The sequence below is a fragment of the Echinops telfairi genome, unplaced genomic scaffold (genome assembly GCF_000313985.2).
Source record: "Echinops telfairi isolate 266 unplaced genomic scaffold, ASM31398v2 ScPeMD7_70;HRSCAF=299, whole genome shotgun sequence".
In the NCBI taxonomy this organism is placed as follows: Eukaryota; Metazoa; Chordata; class Mammalia; order Afrosoricida; family Tenrecidae; genus Echinops; species Echinops telfairi.
The window spans coordinates 34,860,199-34,879,948 of NW_022103968.1; the positions used below are offsets into that span (position 1 = coordinate 34,860,199).

The 19,750-nt window shown below is 49.1% G+C and overlaps 1 protein-coding gene across 2 annotated transcripts in view; it reads left to right on the forward strand.

Annotated features, from left to right (window-relative positions):
- Positions 1-19,750, forward strand: part of MYOF (myoferlin) — a 163,596-nt gene that overhangs the window by 126,236 nt on the left and 17,610 nt on the right. Inside the window, exons 38-45 of one of the 2 annotated variants that reach the window (XM_045291587.1) lie at positions 1,212-1,288; positions 3,483-3,539; positions 4,944-4,955; positions 6,894-6,992; positions 8,484-8,609; positions 13,336-13,491; positions 13,947-14,038; positions 19,103-19,273. In XM_045291587.1, the coding sequence (XP_045147522.1) occupies positions 1,212-1,288; positions 3,483-3,539; positions 4,944-4,955; positions 6,894-6,992; positions 8,484-8,609; positions 13,336-13,491; positions 13,947-14,038; positions 19,103-19,273 (790 nt within the window). The remainder of the gene's footprint in view (positions 1-1,211; positions 1,289-3,482; positions 3,540-4,943; positions 4,956-6,893; positions 6,993-8,483; positions 8,610-13,335; positions 13,492-13,946; positions 14,039-19,102; positions 19,274-19,750) is intronic. The other variant, XM_004701066.2, reaches the window with a different exon arrangement.

A 19,750-nucleotide genomic window follows, 5' to 3' on the forward strand; every position in this document is an offset into this window, starting at 1 on the left:
AACTACTTCTCACAGCAACTGCATAGCTTCAACACTCCTTAAAAGTCAGCCTTCCCAATGTCCCGATTGGTTCTCTTCATGGATTTTGAGCATCTTCTCTGCCCCAAGCTCAGAGGTTATGCCTAAAACCCTAGCTTGGGGTTCAGACAGACCTAGGCGGCTGACTTCCACTTCCAGCACAATGTTTTCACCTGGGCAAGTGACTTGCTTTCTCTCAGCCCCGGTTGGGCTGTTTATCATGTGTAAAATGAGCAGAAGATGCATCCTTTATGGAATCACCGAGTGGCGGGATGGGGAGAGGTCAATGAGTAAGAGCCCCAATGGCATCGTGGTAAAGCATGTGCTGCCGACCCCCGAGGTTGGGGATTCGAACCCACAAGCAGCTCTTTGGGAGAAAACGGTAGCTGTCTGCCTCTGTAAAGATTTACAGCCTTGGAAACCCTGTGAGTCAGAATTGTGTCGGCAGCAATAGAGTCTTATTGGACCAATGAGCTGCTGCAAATAAGATGCTTAGCACATGGTTTTACTGAGTGAGGAGCCCGTTACAATTTGTAGCAACCCCTAGGCATGTCAGAACGGAGCACAGTCCAGTCCTGCACCAGCCTCAAAACCAGCGGTGTCCCTGTGGCTGTTGCTGCAGCCAGTGTGTCATGTGTCTTTGTAAGAGCCTCTCTTCTTTCACGGACCCTCTACTTTACGGAGTATGATGTCCTTCTCAGGACTGGTCCCTCCTAATAACGGTTTTGTCTGATTTTGTTTTTTACTGTATGCCACACCCACCAAACCAAAGAGCAATGGCCCATGAAAGTCTGCCAAAGATAAGAGCAATGGGGCGTGGAATGCTCTAGAGCAGTGGCTCTCAACTTTCCCCATACCGCGGCCCTTTCATACAGTTCCTCGTGTTGTGGTGACCCCCAGACCATAACATTATTTTTGTTGCTACTTCATCACTGTAATTTGCTACTATTATGAATCAAGCGACCCATGTGAAACAATCGTTCCACCCGACCCACAGGTTGAGAACCACTGCTCTAGACAATATCTAAAATCCTCTTATGTTTGGGGAAATGTGATCGATGACTGGGTTATTTTCTGCATTCGGGGTCCCCTGCATTCAGAAAGTCTCACCATTCATGCTGTGGCTCTTACACTTGAACTCGGCGTCGAATGTGCCGCCCTGGATTTAGATGATGAAATTGTTTTTCCTGCAGCCTCCCTTATGTCCGCCCCACCTTGCCGGGATGTCATCATTGAAGTGGAAGACACTAAGCCACTGCTGGCTTCTAAGGTAGGCTTCAGAGCTGCCCATTGGCTCATGGCACGTTTGTCATCCAGATGCCTAAGCATTTGGTGACCGAGTCAAACCACCATTCACTGCCATTAGACAATAGTAGTAACCCAGCCAGTTTGTCAAGGACGTCGTGAAGAAAATAATCGAGATCTTTCGCTCATTGATGGTCATGATGACAGGGTTGACTGAACCCCCGCTGGGAATCAGAATCGTGGGAGGAAACGGAAAACAATACCCGGGCCAGGCCACCCCACACCCCACCCTGCCACCCCCAAAGACGGAGGGAGACCTAGGCACCAATATATTTACACCTCCACCCCCACCCCCAGGGAATTCTCATGTGCAAACAGGTCTGGGAACCACTCCTCTGGACAGGCTAGGGCAGCGGTTCTCAACCTGTGGGTCGCGACCCCATTGGGGGTCGAACGACCCTTTCACAGGGTCGCCTGATTCATAACAGTAGCAAAATGACAGTGATAAAGTAGCAATGAAAATAATTTTATGGTGCTCGCTTCGGCAGCACATATACTAAAATTGGAACGAAAATAATTTTATGTTTGGGGTGGGGGTCACCACCACATGAGGAACTGTATGAAAGGGTCACGGCATGAGGAAGGTGGAGAACCACTGGTCCAGTGCTATTTTATTTGCTAGAAAGAGAAAGTCAGGGAGCACATTTATGCCCCTGCTCGGTTCAGAACAGGATAACAGGACTGCGTACAGCCCACTGATGGTTTCCCTTACGTAAAGCGTGAGGATTGTGGAGCCTAGTGGCTTAGTGGGTTCCAAGCAGTTCCAATCCACGAACTGCTCTCAGGGAAAAAGAAGAGGCTGCCCACTCCCACAAAGATTTCAGTCACAGAACCCCATGGGGGGACAGTTCTACCCTCTCCTCAGCAGGTGGACTGTGTGGCCGTGAGTGTTTTGTCAGTATTGGGGAACAGCCCACATTAGAACTCACTGTGGTTTTGAAGTGAGTCAATGGATGGAAGTGCTCACTCAGGTGGCTATGTTGAAACCATTCAAGCCACTGTACAAGAAGGAAAAGGGTGGGCCGGGGAGGGGAAGTCTCAGCCCAGGAAAAGAGCACACCAGATATCTTGGTGTTGTCGTTGGCATTTGTGATGCGCTTTCACAGCACAGTTTACTATGTCAACTAGCCCCCAAATGCATCAGATTGCACTTTAATACGTCATGTCGATAAACAGAGCCTTGCACAGAAAGAACCCACTTTGTTCTTACCGCATTAAGCTCGCTAGCAACCGGACCGTGTTTAATGTGCCCTCCACAGCCAGCACGGTGCTCGAGGCCACCCCCGGGATCCTCCACAGTCACAAACTGCAGTCTCACACGGCCGCACGATGCTTCCACTTTGTAAACTCCCTCGGTGTCCCCGGCAGGAAAGATGCAGCGAGGGAGCAGTGGAGTAAATTATACCTGGGGCCCTGCTTCCACCGTTTCATACCTGCTCTAGGAAAAGGTAGTTGGAGACTGCTTTATCGTCAGCCACCTCTCGCTGTCAGTCCATTCTTACTATACGCCTGCTGCATACTATGGGGGCCTTCAGAAGAAGAAAACCAATCTCTGGCTGGAATTTCCTTCTGTTCTTAAATGCCTGTTCAGATGACCAGGCTACGGTGGCAGCATCTGGCTCAAGTTCTGAAGGCACCACTAGAATTTCACATTGCAACCCACCGTGATGAGTCACGAGCCACCCCGTCCCCTCAATGATACTGAGTTGAGGTAGGCTGGGTTGATAAGAAAGGTTCATTGAAACCGCCTCTTAAGAAAAAAAAGGGGGATTCCATTTTCCCATCCTATTGTCTGGGTAGGCAGCTCTGCAAAATCCAATGGGCGACGTTGAGCTTTGAGGCCGTTGATTACCAGCTTGCCGAAGTCGAGTCATGGAGATGTACATGTTGACCACTAACTCAGCTCATGCATCGTACCTTGATGAGATCAAGGAGCAGTCGAAACTAACCATGGTACTGCTAGGGGCTGGGACTGCAGGCTGTGGCTTTGGGTGAAACCTGCAACATGACCCTGTGATGTGCATGGGGGTGTGTAACCAATGGGCTTGGCACACTACAAGAACAATGAGAAAAAAAGATTTGGGGCAAATTGGTAAGTGCTAGCCAGATAACCTGGACATGATGATGTGGCCGTTTCAACAATTACCTTCCACTTCCAGTGCTTAAGCAGTATGTCTACAGCACTCAGCAAAATGGCCTCTCCAACAACAGTGCATGTATGTATGTATGATAAGAAAAATGCATGAAGCTGCTGCCTGGGACTCTGGGGGCCTCGGGGGAGCCTTTCAATCCTCCTTTCAGATTCTTTCTATTAGCGGATTTTGGAGTGACAGGTGATCTTTAAACAAATATGATCGCGTAAGCCCACGGGGAAGAATCTTCTGTACCGTTTCATGGTTTTATTCCCACTGCAAGTTCATCAGGGGATATACTCGGAGCAAAACGCTTCAGTTTTGAACTAATGAGCAGACACACATGAATAAATTCTCCCCAATTAGTCCTAAACTTAAAAATCAGACACTTGTTTTGAATAATGCTTTGGAAATCATCAACATGTTCTTTCTTTAAAATGATTGTGAGTGGTGGAGAATAAATGTGAAGAGGCAAGATGTTAACTATCTGAATTCAGAGCGGGAGCATGCTTTCCATGTACAAGCCTTCTCTCCAAAATCTTGATTCAGCTGCGATGATTTAACCCTTAATCTCGCTTTGGTATGAGTCTAATAGAAAGAACTGGTAAATCTGTCTCTCTGCCTCTCTTGGCAGTTCTTGGTGGGCGGGAGAGACAAAAGCCCAGATCCAGAAAATCCTGGCAGGAGAAACTTGGGTATCCAACACAGCAGATGCAGGATCAGTTTGTAGCTGAGATGTTCGCGCCCCACGTTCAAAATAAACTTAAATGAGGATCTCAGAAGGAGGCTCTCGGTAGCATTTCTTGAAACTGTTCCCGAAGACAACTTAGGTAGTGTCCCAGCAGGTGCAAAGAGAAAACCCTGCAATCCTAGCTCTTCACTCTTTTAGATGTCCCTGATATCAGGAATGAATTCTTCATGAAAAAAAAAAATCAAACATCAGGATTTAGCCAATGGAAAAACTTCATGCTAGAGCAATTTGGAACGCTGGGCATTTATTTATATGGTGCTCTATTGCAGAAATGGGGACAAGCAAGGGAAGGTACCTAGGAGGCGGTACTGAAGTGATGCTAAACGCACTACTTTTGCAATGGGAGAAATTTTGAAAGGATGCAGAAGGCCAAGTTGGGGTATTCTCTAGGAGCTAGCCCCTCCCCCGCTCATGTGACAATGGCATTGGCCAATACTAAGACTGTTTAATGCTACTGAAATGATGGGATATAGGTGGGCTGCCTCCAAGCTTTTCACTCTAATACTGTGTGTAATTCTTTTGTATATTTTCAGGGACACAACCAATAAGTTGTATTTAATGAAGAAATTATCGTGAATTGAATAAACAATCCATAAAATAGCCATACTATAAAAACCTACAGGAAATCTAATTTATTCTCTCTCTCTCTCTTTAAACCCGATGCTTGTGGGATTCCCATATCCACGTGGCCTGTTACATGGTTTCTTCGCATCCTTCCCATTCATGTGCATGAGCAGCTGACAGAAAAGGTAACGATTGTCTATATTCTTCTAGGTTCAAATTCCATGTTCATTCATTAATTCATGCCTATACATAAAGAAAAATGTATAGATTCTGCTGTGGGGTATTGGCTTAAGGGGGAAGGCAGTGACTGTGTGTATGCATGTTGTTGTTGGTAGGTGCCAGCGAGCTGGTGCCATGAAACATTGCCTGGTCCTGTGCCATTCTCATAACTTAAAGGAGCCTGGTCCTGCACCATTCTCATAATTGTTCTTAAAGGAGCCCTGGTGGCATAATGACTACAAGTTGGGCTGCTAACCACAAGGTCAGCAGTTCTAAATCACCAGCCACTCGTTGGAAGAAAAATGAGGCTTTCTACTCCCATAAAGAGTTAAGAGTTTCAGAGATCCACAGTGGCAGTTCTGCCCTGTCCTATAGGGTCATTATGAGCAACACTGACTCTATGGCAGGGAGTGTTGTTGTATGTGTTGTGCAAATAAAAAATGAGTGCCTGTTCCTCTCTCCGTCTCCCAACCCAGTTGGAAGTTATATTGTAGGTCTGTACTTTGGGTATCATTGCCCAGATAAATTAATATAACCCATAGTGGGTCTGATGAAGATCTCGCTCTTATTAGAAATCTAAGAGGAGATCCTTTGTAGTTATAGAAACCTCAAGCGACTGGCTTGAGGTTGGTCCTTCTGCCCAACTAAGAACCACTCATCCAAACTGTAGGTTCTCAGTGGAGGCTGGCCCTTGAGAATCAGCTGAGCAGCTCTGGAAACCTATCAAATGGTCGTTCTCACCCGAGCTGACTGAGTCAGAATCTCGGGGAGCACAGGTCTAAACTAGATGCAGTGCTTTCCTGCTTTCCCTTCACATTTTATAGTGTTCAAAACTCCTTCTCCTAATGACGTATCTGACCTTCAAGTCGATCTTCAGAGAAAGATGGAGGCAAGTGGTATTTGTACTTCAGTCCGTGCTCAGAGACGTCAAACAACTTGCTCGAGCAATTTAGGCTTCTCTGTAAGGGATGAAATTTGAACTTGACCAATTCTCCCAAATCCTTAGCTTAGTGATCTCGATATGACCAAAAAAACCAAAAAACCCCAAAAACATCCTTACTGGCATCAAGTCAATTCTGCCTCATGGTAACCTTATAGGAGAGAGTAGAATTGCCCTTGTAGATTTCTGAGATTGGATAGACAAGTGAACAGATTGTGTCAGTCTCAAAAGCCAAATTGAACTCACTGCCACCGAGTGAATTCTGACTCAAAGCGACACTATAGGACAGAGTAAAACTAAAACTGCCCCTTTGGGTTTCCAAGGTTATAAAACTTCACTGGCGCAGAAAGCCTCATCTTTCTCCCAAAGAGCAGCTGATGGGTTTGAACTGCTGACCTTCTGGGTAGCAGCCCAATGTGGAACCCACTAACTAACCAGGGCTTCCATGATGGTGACAGTAGGTTATTGAAAGTCATTGAGTGCAGTGGTTCTCCACCTTCCTAATGCCGCCATCCTTTCATACAGTTCCTCATGTTGTGGTGAAACCACCCCCCCCCAACCATAAAATTATTTGCGTTGCTACTTCGTAACTGTCATTTTGCTACTGTTATGAATCGGGCGACCCCTATGAAAGGGTCATTCAACCCAAAGGGGTCTCGACCCACAGGTTGAGAACCACTGATCTAGTGTAACCACAGGGATGTTTCATTTGGTTACATTTCATTGGTTAAGGTTAAAGATGATCATTCCACCTCCAGCCTATGGGCAGAAGAATCTTAAATGTTTTGTCCTCTGTTCTTGTAAATAAACATCTTATAATTGCACCTGTTTCTGTTACAGGTTTAGAAGTACCTGTTTTTGCTACCTATTCCGTATGGCTTTTCTTCATAGATTGCGAATCCAGGTCATCATTAAAGTGGTTTTTTTCTCCCCCCCCTCCCGTCCCATTTTGGCATGTGCTTAGGAGGAAGAAATCGTTGACTGGTGGAGTAAATTTTATGCTTCCACAGGGGAACATGAAAAATGTGGACAATATATTCAGAAAGGCTATTCCAAACTCAAGGTATGAGATCTCTTGCTGTGGGCGGGGGATCACCACTCATTAATCCTGGCCACAGCAGAGCCAAGGAGAAGGCGAAAGGGCCCTAGTAGTGACTGATGTGGAAGAGCCGCGAGAGCGCTCTTGTAGTGGGTTGTGTTTTTTCATGAGTCCAGGAGCCTGAGGCGCCCTCCCAAACTATGACTACCTGTCTGCCACTTGGGGCTTGGGACATCAGGCAGAGGGCTGGTCACGGGTTTGCCCCACAAAAAATATGTCCCAAACTGCCCAGTTAGACTCAGGGAGACCTAGAAATCATGGGACTCCGTAGGACAACACGCTTCAGTCCTCAAAGACCATCCTGCTGCCTTGCACATCGGGATCTGTTTCATTACCTGAAAAGTGGATGCTGTTACGTGGATGCAGAATTCCAACCTTGGGCCATATGTATCAGGAGACTGACACTGAACTAAGCAGGCTGGCGATAATCTTCCTGTTGGTGTGATGAGTGTTTCAATTGTCCATGAGCTTTATCAGTAGAAGGAGGTGTCGACTCATGAGAACAATCTATAGAGAAAATGCTTTAAAATGAAAAACACCTAGCCCTTAAATTCATTTTCCCCACCAAAATGGGAGGGGAGGATGACACCCTTTCATCCTATTGTCGGAACATCTCAAAACATCTTAAGGAATGCCAGCATGTATGGCCGCCACTAACAGAAAACGATCAAACTGGGATCGTGGATCACTGCAACTGGTCCTCCTTTCTCACACCCTTCCTCTCATGCTCTCTTCCTCTCCTCTCCCTTTTCTTCTTCCTCCAGTTCTTTTTCAAGGTTTGCTTTACATATAGTGAAGCGATAGTTGATGAGTTTTGCGTGTTGTACACACCATCTCTCAAAACAAGCCATAGATCCCTCACCGCAGAGACAACCCTGGTGCTCCTTTCGAGGCAATTCCACACCACCCTTCTTTACTTCCAGTGCAACCTCGTAGCTGAGTTCTCCCCTTGTTGAGTGGCGTTGCCTATTTTTATACTTCATAGAAATGGAACCATGCAGTATGCATCTTGTTGTGCTTGGATTCCTTAGCCGAGCATAGGAATTCTGAGAGTCAATGTGTTACTGAGGGCACCAGTCCAAACGACATCGGCACCTTTTAATGTTGACTACTAGTCCCTTGTGTGATAGCCCACACTGTGATGCTCTTACTCATCTTCTTGATGAAGATTCAGTGGACCTTCTTGTACCAAGTAGGCATGTCCTTATTTCCCTTGGGTAAATAGCTAGGCATGGCATTTCTAGATTCCAGAATAGAGAGATGTTTAATGATGAAGACATTTAACATTTCCCCCAAAGTGGGTTGTATGCCGTGTTTTACACGTGGACAATGTGAGTCTCCGTTGCTCCGCCCACATCCTTGGGAATGTTTGCTGTTGTCAGCCTCTCTGTTTCTGACTGTAGACTGTGTGCCTTTGTGTGGACGAGAGAGTCATGCTCTGTTGCTGGTTTTCAGATCTACGATTGTGAACTAGAGAAGGTCATGGAATTTGAGGGCCTGACCGACTTCTCAGATACGTTCAAGCTGTACCGAGGCAAATCCGACGAGAGCGATGATCCTTCTGTGGTTGGAGAGTTTAAGGTGAGTAAAATGTGCTGGTTTTTCCTGCTGATGATTCATTTTTATTTTCTAGATGTACCTAGGATAAAGAGCATCCATGTCTTTTAGATAGAGTATCAAGCGGTTTTAGTTCTTTGCTCAGAAACGTGTAAAATCGATGAGTCTGTAACCCTGAAACAATTGAGTTGACTCCAATTCATAGTGACTGGGTAGGACACAGTAGAACTCTTCCTTGGGTTTCCAAGACCGTAAATACTTACAGGCGCAGGCAGCCTCTTTGTGGTTCGCAACCCATCGCTTAACCCAGTACACCACCAAGGCTCCTTGCATGGTCTGCCCACTCCAACTGCACTCCCTGCCAGTGCGTCAATTCGACTCCCAGAGACCATGTGCGACGGAGTAGAAGAGCTCCTGTAGGTTCCAAGGCTGTCCGTCTGTGAGAGAGTAGAAAGCTTCATCTTTCTCCTGCAGAGAGGCTGGTGAGTTCGAACTGCTGAACTTGCCCAGCTTGTAACCCGCGATGCCACGAGGGCTCCTTGTTGAGTCCTCAGAGGGTGGTACTTAATATTCTCCACCGAGACGCTCTGCCAACAATCTCCAGAATGGTGAGAAGGCCTTCTTTTAGGTGGTCAGCGGTCCCAGTAAGAAGACCTGGGCAACACTTGCCTGGGTCACCCACAGAGCCACCTGCATCCAGCTTTCCCTGTAGTGGTGAGGATGAGAAAGCAGCGTTGAGCGACGGCAAGCCGTTCATGATGGTGCGTGCTCCTCGGCAGCTTCCAAACACGGAGCGCGGTGGCCAACGGTTAAGTGTTCGGCTGTAACCAAGGCCGCTGGTTCCAACTTCTCCAGCAGTCCTCTGGGAGAAAGATCTGACCTGTCCACCTATTTCTGGAAATATTCCAAGCCAGAAACCCCAGGGGAAACGTCTACCCTATCTGATAGGTAGACTCAGCCCGACAGCACCCAACAGCAAAAATGTCCAAACGTGGAAGCCTTTATTAGGAAACGTCAAAGCGGCAGGAAATCAGAATATAGAATTTCCCAGCTGTGAATGGATCACCGATTGTCTAGCCTCTTTTCCTTCGTTTACCAGTGAAATAAACAAAACCCAGAGATGACAAGTCATTTGCCAAAGCTACAGAGAGAATCAGCCTTTTGCACCTTGGCTTTTGAATGCCTTTTGAGCCCTTCAGACTCCACAGATCCCAGACTAAGAGCCCTCCCTGCACCGGCACACCTTCCCCGCTTCCTTTGTTCCTATTCTCCGTCGGCATCATTATCCACTCAGTCATAGACTCGCTTCTTTATGCATTCATTTATTCATTAAGTGATTTTTTTCCCTCAATGCTCTTGGGCCAGGACCTGCATTAAATCTAAAGATGTGGTTAGAAAGGAAAATAGACCCTGCTTCTGCCCTCCCTCTGAGAGCCTGTGGTCATGAATTAGTCACTTGTTAGTTGCCAACTCATGGTGACCTCGTGCGCAGCAGAAGCAAACATGGCCCAGTCCTGTCCCGTCCTCATGACTATTGTTAAGCTTGGACTCATCTCCCAGCCTTGTATCAGATAGTATTCTGGTATGATCCATAACATTTTTCGTGGGGTTTCAGAAGGAGATCATTAGTTTCTTCCTGTCTGTCTTAGTCTGGCAGTGCCACTGAAAGCTGCCCACCAGGGACAGTTAGTAAGTGAAATACAAGTGCTATCATTTCCAGCGTCCTAGGAACATGCCAGCTACCACAGAACACCTGACAGGTGAAGAGTGGAAGCAGTCTCTAGTACTGACTAATCCATCAAAACAAATAGAAGCCCTGATAGTACCATGCTTACGAATTCAGCCGTGATCCTCAAGGCCGGCGGTTGGGTACCACCAGCCGCTCCTTGGGGCTTTCTACTCCCGTAAACATTGACCGTCTCAGAAACTCACGGAGCTAGTTAGACTCTGTCCTACAAGGTTGCCATGAGTCAGCATCGACTCGATGGCAGTAACCAGCCAGAATCACAGCAATATAAGATAGCAAACTAGTAAATGCGATGAAGGAAAAGTACAAGGAGTTGTGATCTCCTCTAGGGACCAGACGGGGTTTCTCTGGGGCAAGCAGCTGCCCTTCAACATCGGACAGATGCTCAGAGGTGCAAACATGGAAAAAGGGCCAGGGCAGCCCACACACTCAAAGCCACTTCTCCTCCCTTGCTCAGGCCGGCCAGCCCTGCATGTTAGAGAGTCCACCTCCTGTGATCCCATCCCTCCTTGCTTGGCCCACTCTCCCTTCACGGGCTTTTCGCAAGACCGTTGCAACAGCTTCCCAATGAATTGTCCCTGTCCTTGTTCTCTCTTCCCTTCAGTCCATCCTTCCTGTACCCAAACCGGTCATGTTTCCCGACTGCATCAAGACACCACTTAGGTTTCCACAGGGTCAAGTCTCAACTCCTTCCAAAGGCAGAGCCGGCCTTTCACAGGCTCCCTGGCTCCCTTGCGGCCCTGCCCTCACACACCCTCCCCTGCTGCCCTGGAGAACCTCTCCCGAGTCCCAAACACACCCTGCCCTCTCACAACTCAGAGCCTTGGGACAGGTTCTTCTTCAGCCCTGGCTGCCCCTCCCTTCCTCTTTAGAGACCTCTTCATTCTGTGAGGGCCAGCTCCAATGTCACATTCTTTGTGAGTGTCCCCCGGTGGCTTCAGGCAGAGTGACTCACTCCCGCTCTAGGCTCCCACAGGTCTGGGTTCATGCTGCGATGACAATATCTACCTGTCCCTCCCGCCATTGCCAAATGCATGGCAGAGTGGCTGCTACTTCCGTAGCCTTTACCTGCAGCAGACCTTGCTAACCAACAGAGTTAGGAGTGGCCTCAGAAGCCTCCTCATCACCACCCCCTGCTGTCAAGTCAATCATGGCGACCCACTAGGACAGAGGAGCCCTGCTCCCCAGGGTTTCTGAGCCTGTACGTATTTGCTGCCTTGTCTTTCTCCCCCTCAGAGAAGCTGGTGGGTTTGCACTGCTGACTTGGGGGTTCACAGCCCAGGTCCACGTCTTCTGGGGTCCTGTGCCTCTCACCAAATAACCAAAGATGGCCAGACAGTCATATGAGTTAGCATCCCTGTGCCACACTGGGTGCCTTAGTTCATGTCGGTGTCCCCAAGAGCTGGCACATACCCCATCAGAATCAAACCCGGCCCCACGCAGCGGATGCTGATGTGTGTTGCTGTGGCGAGGTGCCGCGGAGTGCGTTCTGACTCACAAGGGAACGAACAAACCCCTGCCTGGTCCTGTGCCGTCCCCACAATCGCCTTTTAGATCTGAGTCCCTTGTTGCCGCCACTGTGTCGGTCCATCTTCCCAGGGTCTTTCTCGGTTGTGCTGGTCTTCTCCAGGCCTGGTCTCTTCTGATCGCACGTCCCAAGCACGGAAGACGAAGTCTCGCCATCCTTGCCTCTAAGGAGCATGTTCGCTGTTCTTTTTATCAAGACAGGCTTGTATGTCCTCTCAGCAGACGGATTCATATCCACCCTTTATAGGGTTTCTGAGCCAGTAAACCTTTAGAAGCAGCAGATCGCCTCATCGTTCCCCTTAAGAGTGGTTGGTGAGTTTGAACTGCAGACCTTAAGATTAGCAGTCCAGTGTTTATCTGACAGCACCACGCCACAGCTTAACTCATGCTGGTTTACTGAATGAATGTAACTGGACCGAAGTTCACGAGTAAGGAGTCCTGATGGCACCATTGTTAAGCACTCCCCAGCTAACTTCAAGGTAGGCAGTTCCAGCCAGCCCAGCCAGCCACACCGCAGGAAAAGGGCCTAGTCATCCACTTACTGCCATCGGGATGATTCCAACACATCGCGACCTTGGAGGACAGGGTAGAACTGCCCCTGCGGTTTCCCAAGATTGTGTCTCTCGCCAAGCAAGAGTTGAAAGCCTCATTTTTCTCCAGAGGAGCAGCTGGTGGTTTCAAACTGCTGACCCTGAAGTTGGCAGCCCAACTCGTAACCATTGGCCACCAGGGCTCCTTTCCCATAGAGGTTGCAGTGTCACAGGGTTGCTATCACCCGTCCACAGTAATAGGGGAGCTGTCCCAGGAGCTGAAGCAGAATTGGAGGTAACATGCATGGCCCCTTACCCTGGCCTGAAACATTCATTATGCCCCTACTCCTCGATGCCCATCGCTGAGTGATGAACACAGCTCACAGTCTGGTGAAGGAGACGGTGACTAGACAGGATGGCACAGAGCACATGACTACAACAGACTTGAGTTCAGGGCTCCGTCAGAGCCAGGGAGACACACCACACCAGGGCAGTCAAGGGGTTTGGGGGATGGGGAGTGATTCCTTTCCATTAAGGGCAGAGGGGTGAACAGGAGTTTGCCTGGCAGCACTCGAGGGCTTTAAGGAGGGGTGCTGCAAACAGCACAATCACCTTTGCTACTTTGTTGGTTTTTGAAAATTATTTTCTTCCTCCTTTCGAAAGATATGCAGGAGAAAAAGAGAGATGCAGGATCACACCAGCTCAACCACGTGACCGGTCCAGGCCACCTCCACCGCTGACTTCCCTGCTTCCACCCCACCCGTTCTCTCCCGTGTGCCATTCAATAATTTCCTTCCGGGCAACTGTCCCTGCTGGAAAGGCGCCCAGTCTGATAGCTATTGTCCCTTTCACAAAGGCAGCCTGCCCTCACCCCATCTGACGACCCCTCTGGCTGTCCCTGAGTGTCCCGGGAGCCTGCAAGTTCACCCCTGTGTCTCTGTCTTAGGGCTCCTTCCGTGTCTACCCGCTGCCGGATGACCCCAGCGTGCCGGCCCCGCCCCGGCAGTTTCGGGAATTACCTGACAGCGTCCCGCAGGAATGCACAGTTAGGATTTACATTGTTCGAGGCTTAGCGCTCCAACCCCAGGACAACAATGGCCTGGTAAGAGTTTGGGTGTGGGGCCTTGTCCTGTAGCAAGATAATTACAGTCATCAGCCACCATAATTGTCATCTTCTTTCTTTCTGGGCGTCTGTTATCTCACTTGGGGGGTGGGGGCGGGGGTGGCTGGGGAGCAGAGGCGGGAAGATATTTGAGCAAAAGTCTGTCTTCAGGACGAGTGTCCCTACGGGGGTTAGAGGGGGCTCTCCTTCATCCTCCTCACTTGCCAAAGTGACCCCGGAGGAAATTTGCCCAAGTCACCCAGCCAGTCCCTGGGAAGCCGGGCCACCTCCCTACCACCGCCCTTCACCCCACCCAGCCTCCGAAGGCCCTTGGTGTGCCCCACACGGCAGCCTCCTGGGAGTGGGTGTGGAGACACACCTGGGGCTGTCCCAGAAACTGACTTCAGCTTGCACCCCAGGATGGCATAACACACCATCTCGTTTCCCCTCTGCAGTGCGACCCCTACATAAAAATAACACTGGGCAGAAAAGTCATTGAGGATCGGGACCACTACGTCCCCAACACTCTCAACCCAGTTTTCGGAAGGTAATGACGATTTCTTAAAAGGTTTTTATTATTATTTTTAAAAGATCATTTTATTGGGGCTCTTATAACAATTCACATATCAAATGCATCAAACCTATTTGCACATATGTTGCCATCGTTATTTTCTAAATGTTTACTTTCTTTTGAGCCCTTGGTATCGGCTCCTCTGTTTTCCTCCCCACCACCCCTTGGAAAGGTTTGGTGGTTTTTAACCGCGCACTCACTTTTTTCCACTGACTGTGTAGACAGGACGTGCTGTGGGCCAGGCTCTGTTCTAGGTCCCGAAGCTGCTGGGCCAGGGCGGGGAGACCTTCTTGGCAGGGCAGTAGCGTGTAAACGCACAAAGATTTCCGGGAGGTGAAAGAGCCATGAAGAAAAGAAATCCAAGTCACAGTAGACACTTTTTGGAGGAGAGCTTTGTCCAGAGCCAGCCACCAAGGTGGGCTGAGGCAGGGTAGGACACACCTAACCAGTGCCATTGAATTGAGGTGGCTCAGTGGGCTGCACATTGTCCTGCTAACCACAAAATTAGCATTTCAAAACCACCAGCTGCTCCAGGAGAAAGATAAGGCTGTCTACTCCTGTAAAGAGTTAAAGTCATGGAAACCCACAGGGACAGTTTTACTCTGTCCTACGGGCCCGCTGTGAGTCAGAATTGACTCTGTGGCAGAGAGATTTTGACTTTTCCATAAACTCCATGTATCAGAGTTGAACTGTGCTCGACAGTTTTCAGTGGCTGTTGTTTTTAGAAGTAGGTGGTCAAGGTTGACTTCCAAGAGGCCTTTGGCTGGACTTGAACCTCCAACCTTTTGATCAGCAGCTGAGTGTTAACCGCACCAGCCCAGGCCTCCAGTGTAGACGTAGGAGGTAGGTGGGGGTCTAGACAAGCAGGAAAGGTTAAATGACTCCACGGTAGTGAAATGCTGCCTCTTCACATCCTGACCCCAGCCAGCGCTCTGTTTTCTCACAAAACTTTTCTGGGACACTGTGATCCAGTGAATGTATTGACCTTGTCAAAATTGAGAGGGGGACCAAAAATGATGGGGTCAAAATGTCCTTTTTCATCTGTCATCTTTCTTTCTAAGTTTAGATATTTATACAAGCCTTCAACACATGTCCCTGAGATTGGAGAAATAGCATGATTGTTCATCATTACAACGTTGGACTTGTTTCTGGTCCGTTGCTTTGATTTTATCGCAGCCATCCCAAGAGTAAGGCAAATGCGTCTATGTAACCAGCAGTTGATCAGCTGAAAACTGCTTCCTCGCTTCACAATCACTGACCTGTGCTGAGTAGCCACAGTGTACTCGGGAGCCCTGGTGGCATGGTGCTATCTGTTGCGCTACTCACCACAAGGCCAGCAGTTCAAAACCATGGTAAACAAAAGAGGCTTTCTACTCCACAAAGAGTTACAGTCTCAGAAACCCACCGGGGCAGGTCTACCCTGCCCTATCGGGTTGCCACGAGTCGGAATCGGCTCCCTGGAAGTGAGCACCGTGTGCCTGGTGCTGTGCTAAGCCCTCAACTATCTGCATTTCTTAGGTGGTCCTAATGTCCTTGTTTTACTACTGAGGAAACTGAGGCACCAAGAGGGTAAGCTTAGTCATGTATCCCAGGAAGAGGCCATCAGGTCATTTATCTCCAGTGACTTTGAGGTTCAAGGCCCTGTCAGTGTTTCTGTTCCCACAGCACAGGGAGCAGCAGCCCCCTTTACAGGTGAGGGCGATGGGGCTGCAAGCTCAGATGCGGCAGAGGGGACATTTGGGTGGAAAGTCCCAGCTGGAAGCCCACACTTTTCCAGCACTGTTGGGAATGCCTCAGACTCGTGGCAAAGCCCTCGTCCATAGAAAAATGTTCCGTGCACAACCCACTTGAAGACGCTGTTCTTTCTGGAAACCCTCCTAGTGGGGGTGGGGGGACACTGTGTTCTCGTTTGCTGTGGGGACTATCTTTTTACTTCTCACCTTAACATCCTCTTCTAGTCTGATTTCGTTTTGCTTATTTTGATCTCACACCCTCTGTCTCTCACATGCGCACACACAGAGGTAAAGGCTGGGCAGGCTGATCCACCCCCTATTCTCGCCTGCATCTCCTCACCCCCGGAAGCATGCTGCACACACACGTCACACGCGCTCGGGCCCCGCGGACAAGCAGACGTGTGTACCTGAGTCCACACCTGTGTGCGTGCATGCGTGCACACCTCTGTGCCTTAGACCCCACCGCCAAGCCACGTGCCGAGGTCAGCGTGAGAATCCCTTGGCCGGCAATGGGATTGGTTTTTTGTTTTGCTTTTTTCTCTATTCTGGTCGGTCCGCTGCTGCAGCCCTGAGGTCTAGACAGGAAATAGCATGCAGGGCAGGCAGGAGGGCTCGTGTGGGGCACAGGGGAGCAGAGAAAGCCAGCTTTGAAAGGAGAAAGGCGCCCCTGTCTGAATCGTTGGAGGAGCCAAGCCCAAGCCTACTTCAGTGGCAGGAAAAGGCTTGATCCAGCCAACCTGGGAGGAAGCGATGCTGTCAGGCAGGCCTGGGCCAATCCCTGTCTGGCTCCCCTCCCCTGGGCCACCACCAGAGTCCAAGAAGCCAAAAGACGCCCGCCCGGGCAGTGGGCAGAGGAGAGCCTCGGGGCTCTGGGGCAAGAATTAAAGCAGACGCAGTGTCTCCCTAGAGGCCATGGTGGTGCAGTGGTTAAAGCTCTGGCTGCTCATCAAAAAGCAGCAGGGTGGTGTCTGAGCCCGCCAGCCCCCACCCTGGGAGAAAGATGTAAAGATGTACTGCGTGGAAAACCCCATTAGGCAGTTCTATGGGTTCTAATCAGATCGCTGATATCTCTCGATGGTGTAAATGCAAAGTCACCACCACCACCACCCCTCTCCCCACCCTCACCCCCCACCCCCGCCCGCTTGTGCTATACACGCCAACGCCCTTACAGGACCGACTCCACATTTTGTACCTACCACAAAGAGCAGAGTTTGGTTGATCTCACAAGTGTTTGCTTTTTAAGACACATGGTATCGATTCAAAAAGCCTTAAAGAACCAAAGTCATTGGCAGACCCTGAGGGCCGGGGGGGAGGGAGGAAGCCTACTGGCGAATTCTCCTCATATCCCATCTTACCTATGACTCCCTCACCCCAACTCCTCCACTTACACTTCCATCTTGGCTTGAGCCAAAGACATTCCGTGGGGGAATGGTGGTCTCCTGTGAGGCAGAGGGGTGGCTCTAGTACAGCATGTATCCCACCTACTGCTGCCAAGTCAATTTTGACTCACAGTGACCTTAAAGGACCATACAATTCATCCAGAGCGTTTCCACGGTCATACATCTTTTTGGAAGCAGACAGAGGCTAGATGATTGTTATCTGAAAACCAGGTCCCTGCCCTGGATTGATTGGGCCCTGGATTGTTATCTGAAAACCAGGTCCCTGCCCTGGATTGATTGGGCCCAAGTAATCAACATTCCCAGGGGAACAGAAGAAATGGAAGGTGTTTAATAGGAAGCCAGGTAAGGGAGCATCATCCTATAGCAACCAAGGCCTTTGAGCAGGTGCTTAGCTCAGCGAAGTTTATAAGCAACATGTAAGCCATCTCCCTAATAATTCCAGCCATGTACTGCATATGGGTGGGCTATCCTGTTCAAGGTCCATGACAGAACACAAGAATATCGTGGACATGGTAAAACATGCCAACGAACTTTATAATTGATCATCTTGACATCCACTGTCCAACCGACTGCTTATTAGACCTTCCATGAGGGAAACAGGAGGATCAGGTCCACTCGAATAAGGACAAGCTCTGAATGGTAGTTAACACTCCACACTCTTGCTTGAACTCTGGGGACACAGCGGGAGCCTGCATTGAAAATGAGTGGCCAACTAAATGACATACTAAGCAAAACTGTGCTTAAGCGTAGTGACTTAAAATGAAAGTGGCTGCAGTCATGCTCGCAAACATGAAACAGCCCACTGCCAGCAAGTCAATCCTGACTCGCAGTGACCCTGTATAGTTTTCCTGAGACCGTAGATCTTTATGGAAGCAGACAGCCTTTCTCCTGAGGAGCAGCTGGTGGGCTTGAGCCATTGACTTTTTGTTTAGCAACCCATGCCTAGCCCATACCACCCCCAGCGCTTCTTGGTAAATTAGGGGAGTTTGTGCTTTACTAACCTCCCAGCTGTATGATAATAAAAAAATGATTAATAGTAACAATCATTATGATCAAACTCACTATCACCGAGCTGATACAGTGATCCTATAGGCCAGGGTAAAACTGCCCCTGTGGGATTCTGAGACTGAAGCTCATTACAGGAGTAGAAAGCTTCATCTTTCTCCCAAGGAGCGGCTGGTGGTTTCAAACTGCTCACCTTGTGCTTAGCAGCCCAATGGGTAACCATGACACCACGAGGGCTCCCAGGTATTATGACAGCTCCTTGCTTTTGAGCACTGCACTCATGCGAGATGCGCTCTATGCCTTTCTTCATAACTCGTCGGCATCAAGTTACACCGACCTGGTAGGTCAGAGTGGAACTTCCACATAAGGTTGCCAAGGCTTAATCTGTCTGGAAGCAGGCTGCCACATCTTTCTCCCTTGGAGCAGCTGGTGGGTTTGCGCCCAGGCTCTTTCAGATAGCAGCTGAGGGTTCTAACCACTGCACTACCAGGGCTCCACCCACTTGGACATTTGACTCTTAGAGCTCTGTTTAGGAGGTATTATCATCACCATTTTACAGATGAGAAGACCGAGAACAGAGATGAAATAGCAGGTCTAGGGTCCCACAGATATTAAGCAATAGGAGCTGGGATTTGAACCCAGGTATTAAGCCCATTTTCACCCCCTGAACCCTCTAACTCATGTACTTATATGTTCTTATCGCTGTAATTCACTATTTATTCACTCTTGATAGTATTCACTATTTAAATAGTGCCCTACCTGCCATCACCCGCCCTGGTAATCCTAGTCAGGAGTTCGCCTTCAATGGCCAGATCCATTGTTTGGGCTTCTTGGCACAGTCCTGGTTTTTCCAGGTACCTGGCTGCAGCATGGAGATGTTCCCCTTCCATTTGTTTCTTCAGAATGTACGAACTGACCTGCTACTTACCGCAAGAAAAAGACCTGAAGATTTCCGTCTATGACTATGATACCTTCACCCGGGATGAAAAAGTGGGAGAGACAACTATTGATCTGGAAAATCGGTTCCTTTCCCGCTTCGGGTCCCACTGCGGTATACCTGAGCAGTATTGTAGGTAAGTTGCTCTGGCCGTGAGTCAGACAGTGGTTCAGCTGAATTAACACCGGGGAAAGCTTTTGCTCTCTACCTCAGAGTCTTTCCGCACTGAACGGCTGATCCTTCAGTCTGACTGGACTGTTCTAGTAGAAAGACCACCTTAGGGGAATCAAGTCCCTTGAGTTGCCCATCTCTAGGGACACACTCCTGTCATCATCTGTGTGAAATGGTGGCCCTTGCAGCAGTTGGTGCCCAGCCAGCATGGGAGGCAGCAGCTCTGGGAGACCCTTGCTTTTGAACTGAGGGGCTTAGGAAAGCAGAGGTCTACCGTTCCCCAACCCCAAAATGATAGATGTCATGATGTCCCTCCTTCCATGAGAGCTAGAAGATGTCTCTCCTGGCATCATCCGAGTTTCTGAGTTTATAATTAATCAGTGTGCAGTCCCAGTTTGCCTCTTAGGAATACAGTGATCCCAGGTGAATTCTTTTTTTTTTT